This window comes from Haliotis rubra, unplaced genomic scaffold, assembly GCF_003918875.1.
Source record: "Haliotis rubra isolate DU_JTF1 unplaced genomic scaffold, ASM391887v1 Scf635, whole genome shotgun sequence".
Classification (NCBI taxonomy): Eukaryota; Metazoa; Mollusca; class Gastropoda; order Lepetellida; family Haliotidae; genus Haliotis; species Haliotis rubra.
The window spans coordinates 547,227-569,044 of record NW_025767341.1 but is presented as its reverse complement, the minus strand read 5'-3'; the positions used below and the strand labels follow the sequence as shown (position 1 = coordinate 569,044).

Here is a 21,818-nt window from a genome sequence, read left to right as displayed (position 1 = left end):
GAAATGTCATGTGTCACCTACATTCCAGATGACAAGTAATAATTACACTTGACTTTAATCAATCAATGATTTCAGTAAATTTATAAAGCTGACAGAGCCCGTTTTGTTTCCACTATGCATACAGGGTGGGTGTGTATTTGAGAAATATTTAGAGAGTTTGAATTCAACTCTTTTAGCAGGGTGGAGGGTTGTCTGCAGGTCTTCCCTGTTGGAACTGAATCTGGTGTTTTTTTAATCAATGCTTGGGTCATGTGTCATGTTATTTATCAATAAACTTGAAATATAGGTGTGCTATCAATCAAGGTCATCATCAACTGTACACATTTGCACTGGGGTAGGGAGTCAAACCAACATCTGTGGCATCACATAAAGTTTAAGTAGCTGAACATAGACAAGCATGTCCAAAGTGAACATGTCACAATGGACATTTTCTGTGTAGTCCATGTACCAACATCCATGAAATCTTGGTGTTAGTTACTGTGTATTCAGAAATGTCGTATAGCATCAGCATAGCTGACCATTGTTACATTTCCCCATACAATGTCAAAAAGATATATGTTTTCTTAAAGGTGTTTTATCATCAAAATACAGAGCAGCTTGTCTTCCAGTACAAGGCTGCAAGAATGCTATGTTAAATATTATAATATGTAGTATTGAAGTCATTAAGTTGGTTCATACACATATCTTTATGTCTGTTGAAAAGAATCTTACAAACAATTTAAGTAATGCCATTGCCTCACCAACATTAAATGTGTAAATATGTGGTGGTTACATGTATATGACACTGAGCATTATACCCACAGCACCCGTCGTAGTAGTGTTTCAAGTAAACGCACACACACCACCCCAAGGTAGCTATTTGAAAATACTTTCATAAACAGAAGCACCCCCTACACCCCATTCCTATTTGCAAATATTACATGGTAAATCTAAAACAATACAACTGCTTAAAATCCAACAATAAGCAAGTCTTAGTATAATATAAATACAAGTACTACAGTCACGTTTCACAATCACCACAAATGTCACCTTGAATGTTGACATAGCACTAACATTAAACATGGTAGTAATTATAACGAGACATGAAGACAGGGAACATCTTGCATCATATACGAGTAATAATAATTTAAACACGTTTTACAGCTACATTAACACTGACATCAACTTTAATGATCTTGACCAAAATCTTCACAGAACAGGGTACCCATTGGAAAGAAGAAGACACATGCCACGTTTAATTATGCAAGTGTGATTTCCTTCTTTGAACCTGTGTTGTCTTGTGACATTTTACCAAAACAATTCCCCAATACTAATTAAAAATAAGCTCATTAATTTTTGTGTTGTAGTCATAAGAGATACAACACTGTTTCACATCTTGTTTACAAATCATTTCCTTCATAAAATGGTTTGGTATTTTAAAATATGCACTTTTACATTTCACAAAATGACCTACAGAAACAAAATATGCAAAAAATCTGGAGAAACTTAAACTGACAAAGTTGATTATATCAAGATGTGGTAATTCTTTTTTCTAAGCATACACATTAAATATTAAGAGTGAATGAGTGAGTTTTACACCGCTTTTAGCAATATTACAGCAATATCACGTCAGGGGACACCAGAAATGGGTTTCACACATTGTACCCATGTTGGAAATCGAACCCGGGTCTTCGACGTGACGAGCGAACGCTTTAACCACTAGGCTACCCCACCACTAGGCTACCCCCACCGCCCCTTAATATTAAGATGTAGCATTACATGTCAGACATTCTGTTCATATCATGAATTACACATGTATAACTTTTTTAGTTCTGGCAAAGGGCAACAATTGCACATGCTTTCCATGGCAGATATGCAGAGACTTGGCTGCATTTATATGTGCAGCCCTATCACAAAAGTCAGTTTCACTAACAGTACATTACAGTTCATAAAGTACAGGAAACATGGCATAACTTTACTATTCCAAAGTTTTCTACATGCAACATACGCTATAACAAGCCATCAAACTATCTCAAATCATAATTATAAAATCACGTTGCCATGCAGAGTATAAACAATGTCACTGAATTGAGGCAAAATAGTAAATGATCAATTCGATCGATATGCATCAAATCATATCTTTTAGTAAAGACTATATGCCATGTAAATTTCCAATTGTTCAGCAGTACAATAAACACAAATGGGTAAAAGAAAAGCACAAAATGTTTTTGTGGGAAAATAATTGGAAACGTCTGTTCCGCTGGCAATAAAAAAAACACCTTGCTGAGAATATCTTACTACCTCAAAATAGAAGTTCCTTCAGTTGTCTACATCACGGAGGTGTTAATCGCCTGGCATCAGTATGCAAGAACGGTTATCAGAATACATCAAACAAATCAGTAAATTGCATAACGGATGCACTTGAAATCCTGTAGTCCCTCAAGATAACTGTCATCACTTGTCATCTACAGTGATGGGTCCACAACCCTCTTTCTGGAACTTGACAGGCATCTAATTCTGTTGATTTGCATTCCGGGTAACGTCTTCATTGTTTTTGTCCCCATCACATCCATCAGAATAAACGTATTTGCCTCTTAACAGCCATCATACATGAAGTAATACGTGGCTGCTCTAAAGTACAAAAATATGTAAGTGATATTTTTGAGTTTTATAATTACAGTTTTCACAGCATCACAGATCACTTATGTATGTCATCAATGGTAAATAATGTCAACAGATCCAGTTGCCTAAGCGGACTGGCTAATTCTCATTCTGAAAAAAACAGCTATTTTAATTATATGAAATATCATAAAACTACATACATGCAGAAACTGTAGCCTTTTGGGAACTTTGCATAACAAACCTAATGCTCATTTATGAGGAATGAAGCACAGAAAAAGGAACTTTTCTTGACATGCCATGTCATGTAGGTTTTCAGAAACTACACGATGGCAAGTTATTGGCATGAATGACATGTCCTGCCGTAACATCGGTGTTACCTTGCTGACTTGAAACTAACCGCATGGGTATCGCATGAGAGGAAGCACATTCTGATGCTGAGAATCCGATGATTGAATGTATGAGGAGAAGGTTGGCAGATGATGTCTGTACAAGGGGTGGCTACATGAGGTTCTGATGTAGTCGCCACTGGTGGTTCATACAGTCACAAAATTCATTATGTAAGAACTGTGTGTCAGATTGATGGCATAGTCATGGTGACATACATTCCGGCAATGTCGATATTCACAATTTTCTATAACGACAATCACTGAGGCAGGCAAACAGTTGAGAGTCTCATACTTGGTGATACTATTTTCACAACACTAAACCACACAACACAAACACAAACACTGGGGTCATCCCACAGATGACATCCGTACCTTGTCAGCTTGCTGAAGGGGTTAACCACTTTGGTCATGTGAACAAGACATCCGATTTTGGTACAGAAGGTCTGTGGATATATTTTACTGTTTCAACACAGAAATTCAATTTTTTTATCGTGGTCATGATATCCATCACAACGGCAAATCGTATTTTTCAATCTCAACTCCCTGGGGATCATACAACTATTGCTGCCTACTAGGCACACCGAGTTAATGTGGCTTTTCCATCCTTACGAGGTACCCATTCACAGCTGGGTGGACTCGGACGCATGGTCACAGTACTTTGTCCAAGTTTTACTGCACGTTGCTGTACCCGCAGCTAGGTGTTTGCACGTATTCATGTGGTCACCATCTGGTCATCTACCAACGGATTCGTTCTTTTAAGTGCACAGGGTTGTGTACTGTACACTAGGGGTTGTGACAACACTTCAAGAGTCTGCACACAAAGTTGACTCCAAGGTTTTTTTACAACCGGTCCCTCCACCGCCAAGCTCGCTGGATTACTAGCCTGGCGCCTTAGACAGCTCGCCCAACACTCCCCGCGGTGCATTAAAAGGTGTTATTGCTTGGACAAGGTGAACTACCACATATCTTTCACAGGGGCGTGTCACCTTAGAAACAGCGTTAGAAAGACATATAGGTATATAGACCCTACCCTAGTACTATATAAAAGGAAAGGGGTGTAACAACGGAACCACTCCCTCCTCAATCTAAGTTAGATTTCACCATGTAAACTATTTTTAAGGCCCCGTCGAGGCCTACGGATCAAAAACGAGATGATTTCCCTACAAAATGAACTATAGATGGTCACAATCGGATCATTATTTTAAAACTTATACGCCACGACTCACCGAAAACAGCAACCTCCTCAATTCCAACCCAAAAGCATGGATCACCCAAGACAGCGAAAACTCACCTTTTAAATTCGTTTATTAATTCCAGCCACGTTGACAACACCTATGTAGGGCTAGATACGATCGGCAGCGGCATTCCACGGGTCTAAAAACTTATTGCAACATCTACACATCATTTTCTCGACAGTAAGCAGGCATTTTCTCCAAAACCATCGGCAATCATACTCACTTGTCGGCCATAGATGGCGAGTGGGAGTCGCTCCTCCTGGGGTGTGTAGTCTATCACTTTGTTTTTCCAGAGAACGCATTGCTTGCTGCCGACGCAGCGGTCGAAGGTGAGTCCCGATTGCTCCAGGATTTGTTTCTCTCGGTCGGAAAGCAACACGTTGGGACTCTTTGCCAGCAGGCTCTCGAAGACTTCGGCTGTGTCGGAAGTTGTTGTTGTCTGTGGCTCGATACCACCTCGGATTCGTGTATATCTGGCTTGCGATATGTGGTACTTCCTCTTCGCTTCCAGAAGGGACAAACGAACTGATCGGATCTCGGCATAGGCTTCGCGGGATAGCTTGGTTCCTGGCATATATTTTCTATATCCGTACATCCGCACATCTCTAATTCGAGTGCACTTGCGTCGGGAGACGAGGAGTGGTCCGATATAGTTTTTGTGAAAAACACTTATTTTTACTCATACACTCATTGGCGAGTATGGAGCTTTCTAGGCAGGGTGAGCCCGTACCGCCATTGTCTATACTACTGTGTGTGTGTGTGTGTTTGTGCACGCGTGTGTTCGTGTGTGTGTGTGCGTGCGTGTGCGTGTATGTGCGCGTGTGTGTTTTATGTTAAGCGCTGTCTGTTAAACTATTTTGATACAAATGTGTTAGATAATACGCATGAAGGTATATTGTGGATTCAGCTGCGTAACAGACGGGACAAGTCCAACTTGTATGCCTGTGTGTGCTATCTACCCCCGAACACTCGGCAAGAAACGTATATGCTTCTGACCTTTTCAATGTATTGCTGTCTCAGATTTTAGATTATCAAACTAGTGGTGAAATATTGTATATATGTGGCGATTACAATAGTCGGTATGGTGAGCTGGATGATTACTTTAACGGTGTTGATAAACTACCAGGCAGAAGTATGATAGACTTTAACTGTAATTCCGGTTTTCTTGAGTTTTAGTTGATGCTGATTACTGTATCCTTAAAGGTGGAAATTGTATACAAAACGATTTTACATGTGTATCATCAAAGGGTCTATTTGTGGTGGATTATTGTATTGTCCCCAATGAATCACTGCCAAAAATGAGTAACTTTGAAGTACAACGCTCTTATGCAGTGTGGATAGGCATTTGGTCACCGAGTTTGACCACCCCTTGTTACAGTGGATCTGTGTTATTGATGTTGTTGTAGACACACATGTACAGTCTGTAGGAGTCGACCCTGTTAAAATTACGAAATATACTGATGTACAAAAGAAAGTACACACCTGGTGTTTTGAGACTATTAAAACAACGTAAATATTTTGCTAGCAATAATCCAACTGGGTACGATGGCGTCTTCCCGGAATGCCGGCACCTTTTGTTTTAGGTAGGCAAAGCAATGAAGAATGCTAATTGGAAGACAATGGGGGGATTATGGGAGGGCATCTCCTAACCAACCATGTGGAAGGCTGGCTCTCCAGCTTCCGATATCTATGGTGTTATTGCAACACGTACACAATGTTTGTGACATGTGAGTCGCAATCAAAACACTTTTCTAAATATTACGCTGTTTTCAAGAAAACATTTTACCACAGCATCAGGTGTGTACTTTCTTTTGTACGTCAGTTTACCTTACATCATATATTCCCGGTGATTTCATGTGTGTAACTATGGAGGACGGTTCGGTGTGTGACGTCATTGATGACGTGCTGGAGAAATGGAAACACGACTATAGTGTACTTTTCAATGGTGACACCTGTGAAGACAATGTAACTAAGGACAGTATACTGATAGATGGAGGTAACCATGAGTTGTTTCATGACATAATCGGTATGCTTGAGGTGAGAACTGCTATCTATAACGCTAACAAGGGCAAAGCGCCAGGCTATGACAATATCCCTATGGAAGTGTTAAAATCTGAGAATATCGCTACTGCACTACATAAGGTTTTAATTGTTTGTTTTACTTGTGGAAAAGTACCAAATATTTGGTCTAAGGGGATCATCAACCCGATACCGAAGAATACACAATGGACCCTAATGGACCCTACGGGTCCATTATCATACAGAGTGGTTACTGTCACAACTTCAATATATAAGCTCTGCTGTGGTGTATTGAATAACAGCCTGCAGTTATGTACAGAATCAAATAATATGCTCAGTAATTCTCAAAATGGCCTCCGCAAGAAACGATCAACTGTAGACTATGTACACACACTCACGTTTGTTATAGAACCTCGTAAAACCAGCAAAAAGCCAACGTTTGTGGCGTCCATTGACTTCAAAAAGCATATGATTGTATCAATAGAGATATTCTCTGGGACAAGGTTGCAGCTGTCGGTGTAGGTGGAAATATGTTAAGTGCCTTACAACCATTGTGCAAGGACGTTCGATGCTGTGTGAGACTACATGGGTATCTAATGCCTTGGTTTGGGGGTGAATCGAGGATTGAAACAAGGTTGCTTACTCCCCCTCGTGCTTTTTAACTTGTTTATCAAAAACTTCAATCTTTATTCTTTCATACCGAAAAGCCACAGACCTGTAGTACATTAATTAGTCATGTGTGGGTAGTAGAACATTCTTTCTGAGAATAAAAGCTTTGTGAATATCTATGGACAATCTTTCTAAATGTGTTTTAATCGAATTATTCATCAATGATATAAACTTATGAGTTTCAGGATGTACATAATAATATTTATTTATATATCTATTTCTTAACGATAAACATGCTGGGCAAACACGTAAAGTGAAATTAATCTTCGATCTCGTTTAAGTTGCACATTTGACAGACTCTATTTTCTTTCTTAATTCCTTGGTATCTCCCAGTTTCAACGTTTAAATCATGTGCAGAGCAGCGGAATCTCGCCAGTGAAGATTTTTATTTCCTTATGGTCAAATCTGAAAGATACTGTTCTGTATATATAAAATCTTTTATCATTTTGTAGTAAAATCATTTATTAGATAATAAGAGACTAGTTGACCAATTTTAAAGGAATATATCTTCAAGTCTTTGTTTAACTAAGCAGACAAAATGAGAATGAGATTCTACAATTTGTTCATGCCAGGCATCGCCGAAGCCAAAAGAGAAAAGCACGTGTTTTATATTTGTTACCGTTTTCCATGGCTATCATATAGCATCATCATATCATAACATTTTCTTGGCAATCTGTGTGAGGGCATTGTTAATAATTTTAACCAGTATCTAATATTTTTTACATTTGATTCTACGTACAATGGATATCATCCACATTCTCCGTCAACTATACAAGTTGACGTGGCTGTTTTCACGCCCAGAAGTTTCCTGCATGCATACAAATGGACTGTTTCTATAACATCATAAGTTTTAAAACCCCATACTTCTGCACCGTATAGCAAAATTGGATATATTTTGGCGTCAAATGTTTTGAAAAAAGAGTTGTAAGACAAGTAGCCTAAAATATGTATATATTGTGTTATACCTATTAATATTTTCTTTGCTTGTAAAGATGTCTGTGATGTGTGTACTGCCCATGAAAGAGGATTGGTAAAATGCACACCATTGTATAAATTGTAGAAGTTGTCAGTGGTTATACCTGCCTTGGGCTTCTTTAAACGGAAAAGTTAGATTTTAAGGCAATGACAGGTGCAGCGGCCAAATATGCTAACAGGGCACTCGGGTTGCTTATATCAAGGTTTCAGTTATTGGGTGGCATGCACTATTATACATATACATATCCTCTAGCATTGCCTTTGGCGACATGCCCTGTTTAGTCCGAATCTAATCACCTAATCGTCTACCGTTTTCCAATGTTTCTGCAGTTTCTCTCTCACATGTGTCCAATTCTCTGGTTGAATTCTAAAACGCAAATGTAGGAAACGAAAGCAATATCCACGAGGCCACATACTTTTCGATTAACCCTTATAAGTGCACATGGATAGGGTTCAGTTTTAAGCATCTTCATAAATCGTGGTGAGCTGTAACCAATACGATATAAACAAACAACAGTTTTCACGCGTGAATAATAATTGTCTCCAAAAGAAATTATAGAGTTTAAATCGTCGTAATTTCTTCTTTGGATGCAAAATCGCATTTCATAGAGGTTACACGCTAAGCACTAACACACAGTTTTTTCTATTAATTTTGAAAGACCCTGCAAGAAAACAAGCCCACCATGAACGTGGAAATCATGGCTAACACTGGTAGTCATGCCCGAACTGATCACAACAATCCAGCGTCTGTTGAGTACCACTACATTGACGACATCCCCGACTCAGCCTATCAACAGGCGATGGAAGAAAACCAATCGGAAGCCGGAAATGATTATGAATGCATTGCTGAAACCAATCCTGGTTATGATTACATTGAACCAATAAACGATCCACGTACGGTAAGAGTTGAAGTTCTGTTTTTAGGTCAATAGGTCTCAACATTACTCTTGATACATAGCAATATCATGAATACCAAAATACGAAAAACTTTACCGGTAGTTCTTTTGTTTTTGTTTTAAAACATATTTAATTAATGAGAAAATGACTGGGTACAAGTTGTACAACTTAGAACACCCTTTCCGTAGTATTTACATAAATACTATTTACATTCTTTATACAAGGTGGACAGAAAAGAACAGAAAGATGGGAAACAATGGAACAGCTGAAATAATTAAAAGAATCTTTTTGATTGACAAATATATGTTTGAACAATTGTAAATATGTTTTGATTTATGCGAAGTCAGATCTGCATTGTCATATAATAGTAACTCATAATTTATATTCATATTGGTAACACTGCGTAGATTAAACATCATGTTCTCTGTCCAGTATATAATTGACACTCAAATAGGTAATGATAAGAATTTTCACAAACTTTTCCAACAGAACAACTCGTGTTATCTTTTATACCAACACGTGATAGAGCAATTGGCTACCCATGTAACGTAATTTTGTAAGGATGATATTTGCGTTTCTCGGTCCAAAATCAAAGTATTGAGGAGCAGGTTTATGTTTTATAACAATATTAGATTTGAAACTACTACGCAATGAACTTCACATTGTTTTTAAACAACTACTACTTGTGATCGTGACCAATGGCCACAATCGCTATTTTGGGCTGCAATGCTAACGGGTTCTCTTTGAACTGTCGTAAAAGCCGTTTCATTCTAAAGTTCACTTCCTTAACCAAAATTAACATAACTCATGACCAAAATATTATGCATAACGAAAAATTAAACTCATTTTCATGATACCAATTTCAGTTATAAAATTGAAATGCAACTGAATCCTAGCGTCCTGATTACCTCGATGACATCGTAAAAATATAAACTGTTTTTTTCTTGTTTCAGTTTTCGGAAAGGAAGTGTAAGAGGGGTATTGTTTTTCTCGTACCCATATTTGCTGGCGTAGTAGTAATCTTCATGGCTGGGTTCTTCTTTACGACCTTTCTGATGCAGCTCAGTAGAGATGGATGGATGGTATTCATAGTGGTTAACCCGCTGGCAGGTATAATGTGTTGGAGATATGTGATTATAGTTTGTGCTTCTTTTTCAATAATTATTATTCATCAATAGATCAGCGAGCGAAATAGACATGGGAAAGCGAGCCACCGCTTTAAACACTGAAGCCAGAACTGGAATGATCCATCTAAGCTTAATGCACCATGGCCATCAACGTCATTTCTGTCTGTTGTGCCAGTAATTGTCAAGGAAACAAGTGTTTCCAGATAGAAACTAAATATTTCATATTTCGCATTCAGTCACGCGGAGGAACCTGTCTCTAGTATGTTGTGTATTTCAGCTGCCTTCTGTGCCCCGCTTATGATCAGATACGACTTCCGCAAGGTCGCTTTCGGCGGAAGTGTTCTACTCTTCTTTTCCTGTATCTCGTCGTCATTGACAACCAGAGATTACATTAAGACAGTCACCACATTCATCATCATGAAAAGTCTGTTTTTTAATCGATTTTCAAGTGAAACTTTCTATCTATTGTGGGCGTAATAATAGGCATATTGAAGGTCTTCTGAATCTAATGCAAATGAGTGTTGTCAAAGGAGTAGTATTTGGAAATGATGACGCAGCTTAGTACACATTTGTGTTGTGTATGTAAAAAGGATAGTTGTATGACTCGATCACTTAATATGAAGTTTTCTATCCCTAAGATCGTTCCTTTTCATCATACTACCAGTGTAGATCCGGATCTTCAGTAACCCATGCTTGTCGTAAGAGGCGACTAACGGGATCGAATGGTCAAGGTCGCTGACTTTGGTTGCCACATGTCATTGTATCCCAAATGCGTGGAACGATGCTCATGCTGATGATCACTGGATTGTCTGGTTCAGACTCGATTATATACATACCGTCGCCATATAGCAGGAATATTGCTGAGTGCGGCGTTAAACAACAAACCAACAACCAACCTCTTCATCATACAGCTTCTAAATGCCACTAAAAGAAGTTGTACTCAACATGCATCCATCCACTTACATTCCTACCAGCCTCCTCCTACAAAAGCAGTTCATAATAAGGGTTATATATTGATATGAAGCTTCTGTATACTGTTGCTTGACCTTGATAAACGCCTTTCAACTTCGTTGCTAGGTATCTCTGCTGGTCTTCTTCGAGCTACTGGAGTCGTGGCTACAGTGGACTATCTCAACACTCGCCCAACTCTCGCAATTATCATCAGCTACTTTAGCTTCATCATCGGGAGTTTTAGTTCCCTATTCGTCTTCATTCGCTCAACAAAATGGCTTGAGATAAGTGCTTTATTGGGACTTGTGGCTGCTTTGTTTCTACAAAAGAACTCACAGACCCATGTGCAGAATGTGACCAAGCTCTTCAAACATCCACCGTTTTATGTCCTGGTATCGATAACAGTTGTCTGTTCTATGGGTAGGTATTTTTAAGGTTGTTAATTGAAGATGATACAAAACTTGAATCAATGTGCTGTGATGACCCAGCGGTCAGAGGAACCTTGAATCGATGTGAAGGACGATGTCTCTTATCTGCTAATGGTTTGAAATCACATTTTTAAACCTTCACGAAATGCCTGATCTTGACATGTCCCTTTGCAAATGTGATAATGGAAAAAAACTATGATTCATACAAGAAAATATTATTTGTAATTTTTTTAAAGAAGATGTTTGGTATCACTTTCCAATCTTTTACGAAAATAGTATGACCTCAATCTTACAAACGGGTGGGGTAGCCTCGTGGTTAAATCGTTCCCTCATCACGGGCGTTCAGTTTGTGAAGCCCATTCTGGCGTCCCCTGCCGTGATATTGCCAAAAAAGGGCGTAAAAACATACTCACTCACTCATAGACACATGATTATGATATAACCGGAATCGTACAATAGGCTCAGAAGCAATCACTTTCAATGTCGTATTGGCCAATACTTGTGTTGGTCTTATTTTTTACAGTTGTGCTGTAAATGTACGTGTTATTCTATGCCAGATTATAAGACTCATGGATGCATTTATGTCTGACAGGGATGGCAAGCATTGTAAATCCAGTCGTCATCGTATGGTTTGATAGAAGGTGGACGATCATTGCGGTGTGCGGCTTCTTCGTTATCCAGATGATCGTGCTGGTTGTTCTGTTGGTCATCCGAAACTTCCTGACAGTGTGTCTGAAAAGGTCAGCTCTTTTATCCATGGGGCTATCGGCCGTAGGTGTTGGCGTCGTTATAATTGCCCACAAGGCGACTCATCCTGTTTCTTGGGGTGTCGGGATTGGATTTGCCTTTGGTGAGTAAACTAATGAATCTACTCTATGCACTCCGCAGTACTCCATAGTTCTGGAGACTGACTATTTAATCATCTTAGAGAGGGAGGGTGCTTGCAATATATATTATGCCTCAGACTTTTGAAAATCAATTAAATTCTCTGGCCCATTTACGGTCAATCCTTTAAATAAAACATGAAAAATAATAATATTACACTAAAATGTGGTGTACGTCGCCGTAATTCGTTTTGAGAAGTTGCGAAAAGGCTGGATGCGTCAACTCACTAGTTCTAGGTTTGTCAACTCTAAACCCTCGGGGGAAGAATTCACCTGGATGATAAACTTCGAAGACCTGCATCCCTTCTTCCTTTCCTTCCACAATGAGCAGATGATCATGATGTTAATCACCGGATTGTCTGGTCCAGACCCTATTATTTTCAGACCGCCGCCATACACCTTGAAAATTGCTGAGTTTGGAGTTAAACAACACACAGACGCAGGCACCCACGCACCCACCCATGCACGCACGCACGCACATATTCACACACTCACACTGAAGTTCCAGATCTGCGCTGGCAATGTTCTGCAGTTATCTGTTTTGTCCGAAAGAGACAACTGAATGCTTAAAGACTTGAATTCTTGTTCCAGTGCTCTCCCAAGTAATGTTGCCAATAGCGTTGATCAGCACTACTGAAAGAAACAGCCTGAAACTGGCCCTCCCACTCTTGAGCTGCTTTCATTTGACGGGATTAGTTGGCGGTGTCATTATTGGTGGTTAGCGTCCTGTGTTTCTATAGTTTGATGGAAGTTTTGTTTGTGTTTTTATTTAACGCCGCACTCAGCAATATTCCAGCTATATGGCGTTTGTCTGTGAATATTTTAGTCTGGACCAATCCAGGGATCAACAGCATGAACGCAATTAGGATATGATGACAGATGTTAACCAAGTCAGCGAGTTTGACCACCCGATCCCGTTAGTCGCCTCTTGCGACGAGCATGAGTCACTGAAGACCAATTCTAACACGAATCTTCACGGGTCTCCAGCCATTTGATGTCGGTCTGTAAAAAATCGAGGCTAAACCTGACCATCCTATCCCTGACATCATGAGCATCAATCCAAGCATCAACCACATCTTAGTCGCCTCTTAGGATACTCATAGGTTGCTGAATGTCAATTCTATCCCGGTCTTCAGGGGTCAGTAGACCTGTAAAGCAGGGGTCCTTGTCAAACTGACAAGATGAACATGAATGCATGTTGTTCACTGGTCCCTCGGGACCTTGGGCTGATGTACCCTTGATGTTTGTAAACTTATGTTCCCTGAGCCCTGATGTACCCTCGATGTTTGGTTATGTTCCCTGAGCCCGAAGGGCGAGGGGGACATAAAGAAACATAGAGGGTATATCAACCCATGGGACCAGTAAACAACGTATTTATCATACCGAACACCGCAATGTTAATTTTGAAATGTTTGCAGCACGGGTATCAAATCATAGTATGGAGTACCAGACGACAAGACAAGAAAAAACAATTTAGAGTTATCTCCCTTCCATAGATATGCATTCGCAAAATATCGGTAATTTCCGTACATCATACGTGATTCAATGTTATTCGAGATAAAGAATTACTACTAAGAAGTACCAAATGAGTTCGGCATTCCCAGCGGGGTACATAGAAAATGTTACTCGCTTGTAAGCGGGGTACATTGAAAATAATAGAAGAGCGCTCAGCCAATCAGAAAACGACATTTATGTGTGAGGCATGATAATACTTAATGTTCGAAATATAACAATGTGTTTTGAACTGCATGACCTATACTGATACTTTTTATAGACCTTCCCAATAAATGTATCTCTTTAAGCAGAGACCATATAATAGATCTATCATATGGTCTCTGCTTTAAGGTTTTGAAAGTCAAACTTGATCAGGGTGAAAATCTACAGTTTTAAATGAATTTAGGATATTCAGCAATTGTAGTGAATAAAGGCTAACTGAAAGTTCTCAGAATCATGGTGTTTAATTCAGTGTCAATAATGTATTTGAAGGACTGCTATAAAAACTACCCATCAAAAGTTTAGACTCACTTAAAGCACTCACTGTATGTTATGTATATATATATGTGGTTACATCGACGATGAATTTCTCCACTAACTTGGGGGAACCAACTTATGCAGATGAATTGCACGAGGATCGTGCATCAAATTACTGAAAACCATGAGCAAATATCGTGCATGTGAACAGCTGCGTTTTGGTGTAAAGTATTGTTAAGAATTCACCAATTGTCACTGAGTTTCATCATTTATTGAACTCATGACGATAATCCTTTCAACTTAACGAATTTGTTTTATAATACATCAGTTCATGTGTAAACAGTACCTTTAAACAGTATGGAATATTTTGCAAAATCTAGTTTATAACAAGATATGTTTATGGATTAAACTTTTGTATAATTTCCCTCACGACGTTTCGAGGCCATTCCAGGTCCCTTCATTCCCTTCAGGATTTCCCGTGAGGGAAATCATAAAGAAGTTTAATCCATGAAAATATCTTGGACACCAATGTACAAATGCCACTGAAAGACATACATGTAGTTTATAACAGTTGACTGAAGTAAGTGGCTACATTTACACTAGTGAGTCTAAACTTTTGATGGGTAGTATATTAACACATCCTACTCCTTTAGTTTCCTAGCTTGATTATACTGCAGTTATTGAATCACTTGGACTTCCATTGGGTAAATAACCGCTTCATTTTGATAATTGTTTTAACTCCTAGTAATGTGATTTATCATGACGTACGCGCTTTCTCATTTCCCCTCATTCAAATATATTATAGGGATGAATTATAGCAACAGTTACTGTGTTATTGTCGCAATGTGTTTGACACATTTTTTTCTGTCGACTTTTCACACAGTATTTAAACGGTATGGCTAGTTTAACTTCAAACATATTTAGATACCTAACACAACATTCATTAGCGTAATTTCAAATGTACAGAGTCGTGCAAAAATTATTCGACACTTGACGTAATTTCTATAGACTTGCATGTTAATTTAGTGTAGCATAAATATTTTTTAATGAATTTAATTTTCGTAAGATCGAAGTCAAATTCCGCACAATTGTGAGGAATCATCTTATCTACAATCACATAATTTCTGTTTAATTTTCTGTTGCATATTTATCGAATGGCAACACTTAAATCAACATATGTACAGTGCTGTGCACGCCTTTAACATGGCGGCCTATGGGATTGTGCATTGTGGAACCATACGTAAGTTGATAAATGTGATGTCATTAGTTAATTAGTGGTCGGAAAATTGAGCTGAAATTATGTGTGCAGAGCAGAGATCATTTCAAATTTGTCTGTCAAATTTTACAAAGATCCATACTAAACTCACTTCATGAAAATTATTTATGCTATACGACTCTGTGCCTTAAGCATTTCCAGTTCGCAAAATCATGTTTTCGATATGTTGCAAATGGATCTAAAATATTAGTGAACACTAATGTTAGAATACGGTTCCATGTTTGAAGGATTTCTATACAGGATTTGGGGACTATTTTGGTTTTTGTTGTGGATCTGTTTTGCCACGTTAACATTTCTGAAATACACTTGTACTCACTGCGGCTCAATATTTATTTTCAAATCTCCCTCTTGCATAGTTTATGGACGTTGTGTGAGTGGCGCGTTACCGTCTCGGCAGGACATGCGAACACCTGATGTCACTAACAGATTTTCAGTGACACACTCATGTAATTTTCATCGCTAGTTTGTCTGTTACGTGCACTTGTATGCGTCTGTTTCGTCGGATAAGTTCTGGCGTTTACTTTTCATATCTGCCTGTTTAAAACCGAGAAAATATTCAGCGTATAATATAAATTCTAAAAGCGAGATTATCCAAAACAAAAAATGATACTTTAGCAATAATGTACACAATTGCAGATAGAACAATCATTTTGCACATGGACACGTGAAGGTCCGGGTTAGAACTGATCTTCCGTAACCCATGCATGTCGTAAGAGGCGACTAAAGGGATCGGGTGGTAAGGTTCGCTGACTTTGTTGACACATGTCATCGGTTCCCAATTGCGCAGATCGATGCTCATGCTGTTGATCACTGGATTGTCTGGTCCAGACTCGATTACTTACAGACCGCCGCCATACAGCTGGGATATTGCTGGGTGCGGCATAAAACTATACTCACTCACTCATTTTGAACGTGGAACTAAATATGGATTAGCATGGGTTACTAGTTATTATACATGTAAATCATCATGAAATAATAAACCGTAATAGTAAGTTGTAATACTCGGGTATACAATCAAGTGGCTCAAGAGAAGGGTACATAAATTCAAGCAAAATTATAACATGATTTATTTAACATGTTTTGTTTCGTACGTGTCAAAGTTTCTTTGAGATTCTTATTATCTTTATTAAGTTATTATCACAGATTATTATTTCATGCTGATATACATAATAGTCAGTAATCCATATGTTTTCCGTATTTAGTTTCATGTACAAAATTAATACATTCCATCGTTGACTAATATCGACTATAGATATTTATCTGTGCTCCCATCGGATTTTAGTTGTAACCATGGAGATTCCTTATAGTAACTGTCTCAGAAATGTTTTATCCTTACAACAGCATCTACCATTGCCATTTTAGGAAACATCCTTGAGGATACATCGTCAGGTACTGGAGCCATGTATTTCGGTGGAGTGTCTCTGATCGTTGGCGGAGTTGGAGCCATCATTGCATGGGTGTTGTTGATAAGACGCGGGGCCCCTTCCCAGTGATGAGCCTGCCGAAAACATCAACGATGAGGAGGGAGATGACGCTGGTGATGGTGAGAGAGAGGACCATGTCGAGGGCCATGTCGAGGACCAAGTCGAGGACCATGTCGATGTCGAGGCTGAGTTCTCTCGCAATTGATACATCCCTACATGACCAAACTGGTGCTGTAGAGGTAGATTATTACACAACAGAAACACCATAAATAAGTAACTTTACTATATCCGAGGAGGATTTCAAGTGTCTCCTCAAGACTATTTTGCATTGCCTATCACAAGCCTCTTAGGATTTTGTCTGTACATTTGTTCTTTGACTTTTTCTAATTTTGTCAAAGTGCCAGTGAGCATCTATTGATGGATACTAGGCGCCATATAAATCAATTATTATTATTATTATTATTACAGTTTGGTCACATATAATAAAAATTCAACGCAGGCGAAATTGTGAAAAATAACAATGCAGATCTATTATTCCTGGAGTTATTATTGCATTAGAATTTGTCTTTCAATACAAGTTTTTTCTGGGGCAGTTTTGAACTTTATGCCTGTTATAGAAATGATAAACATGTCTGCCAAACACTTTCTGAAGTAGGTTGAAATTAGAAAAACAGGAAGTATTTCGAAATTTTTGTTTTGCATTCATAACGAATATTTCAAAGGATAAGTGTGTTATCAAAGTCGATGTTATCTTGTAATGTAAACTAAACGGCAAAAGAAAGTATAGGTGGAGTTTGATGAGTGTTAACAAAACACAACAAATCAAATTGGCGAAGCGTGTGTATATCGTGAAAGAAGGGTTAATGATCATTATTAGGCCACAAAATGATTGGAATACAGGCAACACATAACATGTGGGCGCTAGTTGAACAATGGTAGGGTCCAACAACTCATTTTTCAGCGATGTCTTGAAGGCCACACATGATTGTCAATCATTGTCCAAGTTTACACAACAAACAGAACATGTCTCAATATCGTGTATGACCCCCACGTGCATCAATGTATGCCATGACGCGTCGTCTCATTGATGACGTCTGGCGTCTGATGACGGGTGGTGGGATTCTCTGCCACTCTTCTCTCAGGGCACGTTCCATCTCATCTCTCGTCACTGGGGGTTGTTGACGATTCCTTAACCGTTTGCCCAGATGGTCCCACAGATGCTCTATGGGGTTCATGTCGGGTGAACAGGCAGGCCAAGGGAGAACATCAACATTGTGGCGGTTGAGGAAGTCCTCTGTCAATCTTGCTGTGTGGGGTCTGGCATTGTCATGTTGAAACACAATCCCCTGTGGCTGGTTCCGCAAGAATGGCAGCACAACTGGGCGCAGAACTTGATCTCTGTACTGAACAGCATTCAGGTTCCCTTGCACAATGACCAGGTCAGTCTTCTGTTCCCCACAGATGTCTCCCCAGACCATAACACCTCCCCCTCCGAACAGATGGACCTCTCGGATGCATGGTGGAGCTAAACGTTCACCTCTTCGGCGATAAACTCGTTGTCTGCCGCCGTTCTGGAACAACTGGAAACTACTCTCGTCAGAAAACAGTACTCGGCGCCATTCCCGCACTTGCCAGATTCGAACTTGCCTCGCCCATTGTACCCTTCGGCGTCGATGTTGTGCTGTCAGGAACATTCCTTGGAAGGGACGGTAGGCTCTGATTCCTGCAGCACGAAGCCGTCGGAGTACTGTGCGTTGGCTGATGCGATGTCCCAGCGCTGTTGCAGCCGTCGCCGTCGCCGTCGCCGTGACGAACCTGTTGCGTAAGTGAATTGTTCGAATTCGGCGATTTCTGCGGTGTTGTGACACGTTGTCTTTCCGTTCTGGGTCTGTCTACAGTCCTTCCTGTCTGTCGGTAACGTTGCAGCAGCCTGGATACAGTTAAAGGCGTGCACCCGTACCTTCGTGCAATCTGGACATGTGTTGCCCCCATCTGGTGCATACCAATCGCCCTCTCTCGCTCCTCTCTTGTCAGTCTAGGCGTATCGATTGTGTGCTTTTGTCAACTGTGTTGTCAACCCATGGTTTCACCTTATTTATACGCCAATTCGGCACGTGCATCTCCCTCTGCAGCCTTTGAACGTGTTTTACCATTTTCTGGTGCAGCGTGGCACCACCGGTCATGATGTGTTTGGGAGATGCGATTTTGCATCCTTGTGCTTGGGGACAACTGTCTGAATGCATACTTTCAACCAGCTATCAACACTTTCACACTAAATTGACTTTTTCCGACCTATACTTTCTTTTGCAGCTTAGTTTAAATACCATCTTCAGTTTCTGAATAACACTATCAGCTTCCTGCCAAGGGGCGGTGGGGTAGCCTAGTGGTTAAAGCGTTCGCTCGTCACGTCGAAGACCCGGGTTCGATTCCCCATATGGGCACAATGTGTGAAGCCCATTTCTGGAATGCTATATACCTATATGATTTTAAAATAGGTCATTACTTTTTTTAGATGAAATGTAATTCAGACAAAATCTAAAACAATAATACAAGGGCGATAACTCCATGATTTACTTTATACATACAAATCACATTATGTGGTAATGATTCGGGCATTTGAATGCAATACACATGCCCAAATATTATAGATGCAAAGCACAGTATTACATAAACGTATATAGCAAATACATATTAGTAATTAATACCCGGTATTTGCCACTAGGGTATAGTGAACATCCGGGTTATAATCGGTCTTCAGCAACCACTGCTTGTCATAAGAGGCGACTAACGGGATCGGGTGGTCAGGAAAGCTGACGTTGTTGACACATGTCGTATCCAAGATAGATTCTAAAGATGCCTATCACTGGATTGTCTGGTCCAGACTCGATTATATGCCAACCGCAGCCACATAGCTGGAAATTGCTGCGTGCGGCGTTTAGAAGAACCAAACAAAACAAACAAACACTAGGGTACAGAAGTACGGCGCTGCCAAGTCATATGCTTAATCGAACCTCTTATCTGTATAGAGAATAAGCAACGTGAAAGTTATGGTAACTACAAATCGATATATCGATAATAATAATATAATTTACAAAACCATTACACTTCACCAGGCGACTGAAGAAAACAAATGAGAAGAAGATGATGGCTGCGAAGGCGTTGCTGAAATAATCCTGCAGGTGAATACACTGAATAAGTTCACAGTCTCGTTTTGTGAAATTAACCCTGCAGATGATTACCTTGAATCAATTCACAGTCTCGTATTGCTGAAATTAACCCTGCAGATGATTACATTGAATCAGTTCACAGCCACGTATTGCTGAAATTAACCCTGCAGATGATTACCTTGAATCAATTCACAGCCACGTATTGCTGAAATTAACCCTACAGATGATTACCTTGAATCAGTTCACAGCCACGTATTGCTGACATTAACCCTGCAGATGATTACATTGAAACAATTCACAGCCACATATTGCTGAAATTAACCCTGCATATGATTACATTGAATCAATTCACAGCCACGTATTGCTGAAATTAACCCTGCGGATGATTACATTGAATCAATTCACAGCCACGTATTGCTGAAATTAACCCTGCGGATGATTACCTTGAATCAATTCACACCCACGTATTGCTGAAATTAACCCTGCAGATGATTCATTGAATCAATTCACAGCCACGTATTGCTGAAATTAACCCTGCAGATGATTACATTGAATCAGTTCACTGCCACGTATTGCTGAAATTAACCCTGCGTATGGTTACATTTAATCAGTTCACAGCCACAATTTGGAACAGGCTCCCAAGGCCGAAAGCTATGATTACAATTCCATTTAGGAAGTAGTCAAATGCAACATATGTTATGTTTGGGATTACACTTTCTTTATAAAGTACAAATTCTAGCACTTTTTTGTGAAATTGGCGCTGGCTGAGCGGGTTAGGCGGCTGACATTGTGTGCTGGCGATTTGGTGCCTGACTCTGAGGGTGTGGGTTCGAATCCCGGACCCCAAAAGTCCTAGAATTTGTACTTTACTAAGAAAGTGTAATCCCAAATATAACATATATATGCTGCATCACAAAAGCTTATTTGTATATCCAAACGTATTATGAGTTCGTTGTGTTAAGGCAATACCGTCCAGTCCAAGATATTTATACATATTTCTGTACGCAGAATTGTATCCCATTTGATCTGCATAACTTCGCGTTTACTCCCACATGAGTGAGTGAGGGAGTTTAGTTTTACGGCGATTTTAGCAATATTCCAACAATATCAAGGCGGGGGACACCAGAAATAGGCTTCACACATTGTACCCATGTGGGGAATCGAACCCGGTTCCTCGGCGTGACGAGTGAACGCTTTAACCACTACCCCACCGCCCTCTTCCCACATAAAGCAGAGACGCTTTAGTATAGCTGCAATAGTCGGCACCGTAAGACCCACCTAATTCCTTTATTCAGTAAAGAAACCAGTGGATGTATCATAAGAAATATATCAAATCACGATTATGTAAAATCACTGACATTTTCAGGGAATATATGGAATGTTTGATTCACTCAGAGAACACAGATAATCCTTACACTTTTCAGGCATTATACATATTCATTTAACAACACATTTTCAGATACATTCCCTGAACCACTTCATTCGTTGTTTCTCTCTCCAGTAACAATATAACAATGTCAATAAGGTTTGTAAAAACATATGCACATGTTTGTGGCCTGGTTGATTGAACAGTTAACTAATGCTGTAATTACAACAATGTTTGCATAGGAACTGTCCATTTAATATCAATGAAATATCATCGCTCCTCATGCCAAATACCCAGGTTCGATTCCCCACATTGGTACAGTGTGTGAAGCCTATTTCTGGTGTTACCCAGTTGACTCCAACACTTTTTACATGTAAAAACAATAACACACGCCAACCACACAAAGGGTTTAACTAATATAATGTTTCCCAGACATTGACTC

The 21,818-nt window shown here is 39.5% G+C and overlaps 1 protein-coding gene across 1 annotated transcript in view; it reads left to right on the top strand.

Annotated features, from left to right (window-relative positions):
• Window positions 1-17,178, top strand: part of LOC124256686 — a 60,402-nt gene extending 43,224 nt beyond the window's left edge. The window contains exons 4-8 of the mRNA XM_046690657.1: window positions 10,187-10,333; window positions 10,987-11,280; window positions 11,881-12,138; window positions 12,764-12,886; window positions 16,782-17,178. Coding sequence (XP_046546613.1) covers window positions 10,187-10,333; window positions 10,987-11,280; window positions 11,881-12,138; window positions 12,764-12,886; window positions 16,782-16,912 — 953 coding nt within the window. The 3' untranslated portion in view covers window positions 16,913-17,178. The remainder of the gene's footprint in view (window positions 1-10,186; window positions 10,334-10,986; window positions 11,281-11,880; window positions 12,139-12,763; window positions 12,887-16,781) is intronic.
• The last annotated feature ends 4,640 nt before the right edge of the window (window positions 17,179-21,818 follow it).